The 8,722-nt window shown below is 41.6% G+C and overlaps 1 protein-coding gene across 2 annotated transcripts in view; it reads right to left on the bottom strand.

Annotated features, from left to right (window-relative positions):
• Positions 1-1,131: 1,131 nt before the first annotated feature.
• LOC126516803 (caspase-1-like) overlaps positions 1,132-8,722 on the bottom strand; it is a 47,680-nt gene continuing 40,089 nt past the window's right edge. For both annotated transcript variants that reach the window (XM_050166909.2, XM_050166910.2), the window contains exon 7: positions 1,132-6,127. In XM_050166909.2, the coding sequence (XP_050022866.1) occupies positions 5,889-6,127 (239 nt within the window). In that variant the 3' untranslated portion in view covers positions 1,132-5,888. The remainder of the gene's footprint in view (positions 6,128-8,722) is intronic.

Here is an 8,722-nt window from a genome sequence, read left to right as displayed (position 1 = left end):
TATTGCCATCCAAGCAAACAGGACCGCGCACTAGCCAAAGAATGAGAAAAATGTAAAATCGAAAGCACATAATAAAAGAGAGAAATCGCAACTAGCGAGGAATCCTTACAAATCTCATGGTACATAGTAAAATGGCATAAAAGCACACACACAATCAAGCAAAACCAAAGTGCAATTATCGGTGAATAGTACGTCAAAGGCAGCTACCTGTGTACCTAGACTCACAAACTCCGGCTTAAAAAGTTGATTCATGCTACAATGATGCTTCACATAGCAAGAACATAGAAGAAGCAAGCTAAACAAAATAAAAATAAACTGCGCAATAGAGCAGCTTCTTGGCCAAAATAGTAAAAAACATTTCACGGCACTTCTCATGCACCCAAATGTTTCAGAATGTAACCAAGAATATCCTCCCTAAAAGTATTACTGCTAGAAAAAAAACTGTGTAAAACTCTCACTGGGATACGACAGATAATGCAATAGGGTGCACCAGTATAATTTTAATGCCACGTTTAAAAAAAATTTGTACTAACTTATACCAAGTACACAGGATCAGTTCTAGCACACTACATCCTAAGTACTGTCAGGCCATAATGAAGACTGATAATTGACAGAAAGAAGAAAACTCATTCTTCTGCATTTCCACACTGCCCAATAGGATTCACTGGCCCGATTCATGCTTTGACATGAAAAGTCGTCGCCACAGCACGTCTGCCGAATGATAATGCATAACTGCCGCATCCTGAAATCCAACAGTTTTTATAAAAAAGCGCTAAAGACAAAGTCGAAGGAGCACATACGACAGCACTGGCGCTATTTCCAACTGGCGTTTATTACAAACGGACATCTATTTATGCTCTGCGCATCAGGTACATCGTGCCCTCATTATCACACACACAAAGATTGAAATGAATCGTATCATACACATGATTATATGGTCAATCAGTTCAAGTGTTTAGATCTTGAACTTGAACTGATTGACCATACAATCGCGTGTATGATATGATTCACTTCAATCTTTGTGTGTGTGATAATGAGTGCATGATGTACCTGATGCGCAGAGCATAAATAGATGTCCGTTTGTAATAAACGCCAGTTGGAAATAGTGCCAGTGCTATCGTATGTGCTCCTTCGACTTTGCCTTTAGCGTTTTTTATGAAAACTGTCAAGATGAACCAACTCGCGCAAATCAAGGTATTGTTACTGAAATCCAAGTTACAACACATAAAAAGTGTTTACAATCTACTTCATTCCAGACCAGTATACGGTGTCTGTGACATTCAGTGCTTGCTTGCCCATTTACTGCTGTAGAAACAATCCCAGACAGTACATTTAAAGAGCTGGCTGTCCTTCCCAGGCATGCAATCCTTGTCTCACCAAAGTTTTCATGAGCTGTCTGTTATTGCATTGGGCAAGTGGCAGAAACATTTGAAGCTTAAGAGAAGCATTTGTGTATAACAAGGCACCTCTTAGAGCTAAGGCCTCCATGGAAGTAAAGTGGTAAAGTAGACACTATTGTATATGGAGATTTTAAAAGCTTAACGCCATCACTCTCTTAAGTACAGGATTTTCACATGGTTCCTAAGCTTCAGCACCAGAGATGGCAACGTGTTGTCCACATTCTTTTAATCCCTTCTAGTTTTGCTAACTCTTACAGGAGCTTGAATACTCAAATGTTCAAATCAAAATTATTAAATATGTTTGAAGAATGCAGGCTACAAAGGTAAAATCGAATACCGAGCAGTTGCGCACTTCCTTAAAGCAGAAAAGCAAACATTCCGGTGAAATAAGGTGAAAATTAAATCTCATTTAAAATGAATTTTCAAACTCTTATTTAGAAATTCGTTCAGGAAGGCTTCTAACATCATGGCTACATGCTGACTTATATTAGAGTTGAAGTTGTTGGCAGAGTATACACGTGGGCCCTGTTACATGGCAGACAGGCTCCAATAATTGCAGCAACCCTGCATATTTGGGCATTATGAAATATCTGAAGAAGCTGAATATCAAATTTTGAGTTGAACACTTTGCTTCGAGGCAGAAGCAACTGAAATTCTTAAGACTCATGCACCCCTAATATAGCTCCAAAATAGCCAGTGCCTCCTTCCCTTGTATCGAAGTTAAAGGCTGGAATTTCAGTCAATCATCAACATGTGCCAGAGATGTGCTACAATGCTTACCCAACACGCAACCTGAATGTCTGCTATACCATACCAGAGTGCCTGCTAAATATCAGACCGTTATGTTGCACTGCACCTATTTATAAAGGGCCCCTCACCAGGTCTGGGCATTGCAAACGGGCAACCGCAGCGCACAGATCACGAGGAGACAGTCATGTCTACAAAGTGTTTCACCGACATGCGCCCCAAAACAGCTGAAAAATTTGAACAAAAGCCTGCGTGGTCTTCTTGTCGAAGGAGCCACTCTGTCCGTGAGCATGGTGCTTCCGCACCACATGCTTACGCCCGCAGCACACAATTAGCCTGCAGAGCCCAATTAACCGGCACTAGTACGAAAAACTTGGGAGATTCCCATTAAATGCAGAACACGTAGAACTATTTTTGGAAATATATTACACAGCAAGGGAAAAAAACATTTTTAAAAGAGAGAGAGAGAGACGGAGCTTGTGACAAAAAAGAACAAGGTTGGCGGTATGGGCAAGTTGGTACATCTCGACTTCTGTCTCTCTTTTGTCCTCGTTTTATGTGCGCTATGTATATGATGAAAGTAGCCACAACTCCAACATGGCAGAAGGCAGGAGAGGAATGTTGCCTGCAAGAACTGGCTGAGGCAATTGGAGAGAATTGCAGCATAGGGAGGGTAGCTCACATGCTTCTATCTTGACTACAACTACTAAACCTTTACTGTTGCAGTACAATGCTCCTTTAGCAGCCTTTTGCAACTCTCTAGTGTATAACCAAAATATACGATGACGCCTGGAGAGGGGCCCCTTAAAATACGGCCTTTTAAAATGTTCCAAGTACATAGTAAACAAGTGCAGCTGGTGAGATAAGTATTGCAAACAGTGTGCGCATTGCGCTTGCATGCTCACTTCATGATTGTTCACCGTTTTAAACACAACTCCGCATACTATTTCATCTACTTGCTCCTTTGAGTGCTTGTGCTAGGCTGCTTTTCTTTCACTTTCAAGAACAGTTGCACATTAATCTGATTTTGAATGGCATCCCAATCATGTCAGATCCTGAAAGGAACAGGACAAGATAGGGCAGTACATTACCATGTAAATAAATTAAGTAAACCAAAGTGAGTTTAATTACAATCTAATGTATTGCCTTTTTTTCCATTTCTCCTTCTCTCGTCATGGAAACCCTGTTACCATTCACTAAATTATCAAAATAATCTTACACTGGTCATGTTACCACCACACAGTTGCAATGTTCGACAGCTCTTTAGAAAGCTGATGTTCCAACAGAAGGTTCTCCTAGATGACGGGAATCATTCCATGACATGGCTTTGGCTCAAACACACAGCAAGAAAAAATGCTTGGAGAGAAATAAACACCCCCCCCCGCCCCCAATGCGGGACATTTACTACAACAACCCACATCCTTTTAGAATCAAAAAGAAAGCTAACAGCTCAGCTCAGATCACTCTTGCATACCTGCATGTGTTTGCGATGCACCGGCTATACATAGCGAAAGTGTTGGTTGATACTAAAATACCTGGCTAAATTTGGCTTTGGTCAAAAGGGACTTCAATACAACACTTACACCTTATAGTACTTTCTCTACGCAAGAAAAGTTCGTACACACTTGGTGCAGCAACAAGTACTAACAGTACTCTACACATGCTGCACTGTGGTCAAGAATTGACACCACTGCCACAACCTATCATGGCAAAAGCATCATTTCTCAATATTAAAAGAAAAAACAATATCACTAGAGAAAGCGGGCTAACTGACAAGTCAGCTTTCCCACCCCCAAAGCTAGGCCTGCACTAAAATAATTCTGTAGTGTAAAGGTTTACAGTTCTGAACACACAGATTTTGTCTGAGCAAACTAAATCAACACAGACCGTCACACACTGCCTAAACCTAATTCCATCATCAAGAAAAGGCATGGTAGAAAACATGCCCTCACAAACTTCTGCATACATGGAGCATGGCTAGAAAAAGCCACTCATAAGGCACATCTGCAGAGCAATAGCTATAATCTCTAGAAGCTTGCAAACCATGGTAAAAGAACATCAATAATTTTTTGATATGCAAAACACTCCAGCTGAAAAAAAACTCTGGGATCCAAGGTATTTAAATTAATGAGAATGGCAAAGGTACAATTATTTAGATGATCCAAGTGCTTTCCTAGTTTGCACTGGCAAAACAGAAATAAAATATTTTCTTGCCTGTCATGAAGGCAGACCAATGATTGGGGCAAATTCTCAAATTGTTCATTCTAATTTAAATGCCACTTCATTTTCATGCCTGAGTTACAAAGCTGCAATTCTATGCTCCAGGTCACTCCATGCCAATGATATGCCCAATGTGGGTCTGTCCATTTAGGTCGATATGATTTCCTGCACCGTTACGAAAGTTTCAAGGCCAAAGTGCTAGTGGCCAGTCAATCCGTAAGCTCTACACGGCCGTGCTGCATTCCCTGGAATTGAGCCGACTAAGGTGACACCTAGGCTTCTTAGACCTCAACACTAAAAGAAAAACAGAGAAAGAGATCAGCTCCAGTGGGCACAATGGCGTCGCATCAATCTACATCCTGGCCAGCCCTCAGCTCTCTGGCCCAGGAACATTTGTGAGATAGTAAAGTTAGTGTTCGAAATTTAAAAGATGCGATTACATGCTTTAAATGTGTAGCATTGTTTTAGAAGCATTACTGATGACTGAACCCTCAATTCCAGGCCATCTGCCCAGGCTTCTTTTCCAGATATCCTGCTGAACCTAAACTTTTTATGCCGACAGTATGTGCAACTGTAGGCACTTTTTTTTTTTTTTCATGTAGTCAACTTTATAACTCGCATTACGACACAAATTTAGTGATGAATAAAACTACCCACATTATCACCCTCAAAAGAGTTTGAGCACTGGACACAGTAATATATAGCTGTGTATGCTATTAGCCAATGCACTTGACAGACAGGTGGCAATGCTCAATGTGTCTTACACAATATGGTACACCCCAATTCCAGTGCCAACACATTATGTGCAAAATGCTTTGGAAAAAGTGTACACACAACTGCCACATGGTTGAACCAATAAGGGTGGCGCTAAAACATCTTGTTGATGTGAATTTACTAAATCAGTTGTAAAGTTTCATATTTTGCTAAATTTCCAGAAAACATGATTTCCAAGCGTCGCTCAAGGCATCCCATGGCCCTCCCTGCCGTTTATCCTTTACCACCTTACACTGCAATACATCATTGCACTTATCCTTAGCTGCCATGACGTAAGCTCTTTTTGTCCTTGGAGTGCCTGTGAGCACCTGAACTGCTCATCAATAGCAATGGTGAATAATCTAAACAGCAACTTATTACCACAGAAAGTCCTCAAACTTTTTGACGGCAGTCATATATTCCACACTGTTACACCATGTCAATAAACAAACAAACTAGGAACTAAGGACCATAACAATGCAAAAAGTGGGACGTAAAAAAAATGCATCGACATAAGCACGGCAGCTACATGTCAGATTCCATTTCTACTATGTCCCCTTTTTCATGCTGCTTTGACACTCTTACAAGTGGGTATCAACTTGCCCTGATAAAAATCCTTGTGCAAGGGACTAGTTCGGCCAGTGCAACTGGCCAAATCAAATAAACACCCAATGATGTTCTCTCACATGCAGCTTTGGTCCTCTGAGGCAAAACAAGGAAGGACAGGTGAGGGCACATGGCAAAGCACAAACAAAAGAAAAGGCACACCTAAGGACGCCGTCCAAAGTAAACTAGCCGGGTGAGCGTGGAGGTGATGGACGGCACCTGCTTCTTGCGGTCCATGCCGGGGTCAGTTGGCACACACGACTCGAAGTAAAGTGCAACACGGCGGCACACCACCGTCAACATGGACAACAGGTCCGCAGACCGTGCTCGCTCCTGGAGCACGGAGCACAGGCCTTGTACGAACCACGAGCCTTGTGATGTATTGCGCCACGAGTAGAATCCTGGAGGAAAAGGATGGCCCATACATGGGAGCATTGTCAGTCACTGCCTGGGCCTCTCCAGGTGCTTTTGAAGCTGCCAAACAGTGATAATAAAGTGAAAACTGTATAGCGCAGTAACTTCTAGCTTATACAACACTGACATTCCATAATCAACACAGTCAATTCCGTTAATTTGACCCTGATGGGACCAACAAAATTGGTCGAATGAAACAAGATGCAGAAAAAACACCAAAGCACACCACTGATTCATTTCGCTGTGGTTGCCAGATTCTAACGCGCCCCCAAATCAAACATGCACTCGATTTCAATGGGTCCGAAGTGGAATACTAACGTATAAATGGCATTAAAGCTCCTAAATAAAATATAAATCTAACACACACACTATTTTCTAACCAAAAAAAAACGGGCAAATGTCCAATATCTGTTGCACGGTGGCAGCCAGTTTTCTAAAGTCAACTTCTCCGCACATTATCAAAGTCAGCTTTGCCACAATACAGCGGTGTTATGCGACAAAGCATACAAACGCCGTAAATGCAGCTTTCGGCTTTATACTCTAGCAAAAACAGGGGAGGGGGGCATGCGTTTGGGTAAATACCCTAATTAAACATTACGAGCTACCATTATTGCCTGAAAATTTTCCTAGGGCAGGCAGAAAAAAGGCGTTTTCGATGGGAGATGACGTGTGTTCAACACATTCACTGTTCCTTAAGAGGAAGCTTCAGCTCGGGGGCTCCTATCTAATTACATGGGAAAGGAGAAATTGTTTTTCCCGGCAGCCACTGCACCAAATTTAATGAGGTTTGTTACACTTAAAGGAAAAAGTTAGAATATAGCGATTGTTGGCAGCAAATTTTTTATTCAGGTCGTCAATTTTTAATTAGAAATTGTGGAAAATAGCAAATTTTCAGGACATGAAACTATGACATTTAAAGCTTTAACACGGGAATGAAAAAAGAAATCACCAATTCTGCAAATTGCATCTAACAGTAAATCTAAAGCAGACAAAATTGATGTATTATACATGGTTTTCAATTAGACCATTAATACATGAGGACTTTTGCAAGGCCCTTGTAAACAACATAACAAATTCACGCAATATATAAATTAACATATCAAATTTGTCTGCTTTGGATGCAATTTCAGAACTGTGATATTTGCTCTTGATGCAGAACTACAAATTTGTAAACTTCATGCTTCTTTCTTTTTGCGAACTTAGGAATTTTTGAAAATTCCTTTTAATTAATGCCCTCAATCGAAATTTCACTTGAAACAGTCACTCGAATTTATAGTTCTCTCTCAAATGCAACAAGTTTAATTAAAATTGGCCCAGTTATGATCTCAGAAAAGTATTTCTGCGTTTTACCTGTATTTGAACAGGCAGCCTCAGAGTTGGGCACAAGCTAAAGTTTCCTCTTAAGCTCTGCCGAGACAGACACTGTGCTTCCTGCAACTGCACTGCCTTGTCCTTTGTGTCCTTCGCACTGTTACCATAACACGCTCGGGATTGACTAATCAACTGTCCTGCTTGCCTGTGTGTGGTGTGAACTTTCAAGATTCGTAGGAAATACAGTACTAACTACAGCTTCTGACTAATGGAACTGAGGTTGCTCACTTGCCTTCTGCAACCTGGGCCTACACATTTCAACCTGCCAATGTACACAAAGCTTAAAGCATTACAACACTTGATGACACATGTCACAAAACATGGAATATAGATAAGTGTCACCATATCACTTCGACAAGAAGATAGGTAGGTACCTTGATGCTAGTTAGGTCACAGGAAAGAGAGAATAATTCATTTAAATGATGGCTCTAGGCCTCTTTGGGGATGTGGATAAGGTAGCTAAGTATGGCTCACTATGGAAGCTTCACATGCGAAACTCCATAGAGAGTTGAGTGTCTCTTTCACATTAGCCCATGGTTAGACCCAGTACTCAAATGATGTCACTTCCTTAGGCCGATACATATCCCGGAATGTCTTCCATCCTTCACATTCCCAGAAGAGGTGATGGACATCTGGAGTTACCTCCCTTGAGAATGCATACTATTTCACTTGTGGAGGTAATCGCGGGCGGTCGGGGTCTTTGCGCTGCTGCCGCTACTGTCATACGGCGACACACTGCACATCCTGAATGCCCATCTTACATTCTCTTCCTAAGTTCCCAGTTATTTTGCTTCAGCTACGTGCACTATGTCCCATGTTTCATGCTGGAAACAGTATGGAAACAGTATTATACATTATGAAAGCACTTGCGCTTCCAGAGTATATAAGGCAGAACCTCTTTCATACGTCTTGAGAAAAAAATGCAAGATAAAAACATGCTAACCAGGAAAACGTATGATCTGACATCACTAAAGAATTCAGCAGACTCAGCTGTAGTTGACATCGAAGTAATGCGAACCATTGCACAAATATTGCAGCACGAGATGCTGACGTGCACCAATCAGGTGGGGCCCCCAAGACATGTATTTACTGCTTTTGCAGCTTCGGCAAGCTTACGTTCACACTGCTCGAATTTGGCTTTGGTCAGCAGCTCCTTCGGGCGGAGCATTTTGGCAGGAAGTTTTGGCGTGCCCACTCGCCGAGAACTGTTG

The sequence above is a fragment of the Dermacentor andersoni genome, chromosome 1 (genome assembly GCF_023375885.2).
Source record: "Dermacentor andersoni chromosome 1, qqDerAnde1_hic_scaffold, whole genome shotgun sequence".
In the NCBI taxonomy this organism is placed as follows: domain Eukaryota; kingdom Metazoa; phylum Arthropoda; class Arachnida; order Ixodida; family Ixodidae; genus Dermacentor; species Dermacentor andersoni.
The sequence above is the reverse complement of the archived record's forward strand: the minus strand, read 5'-3'. Positions and strand labels throughout refer to the sequence as shown.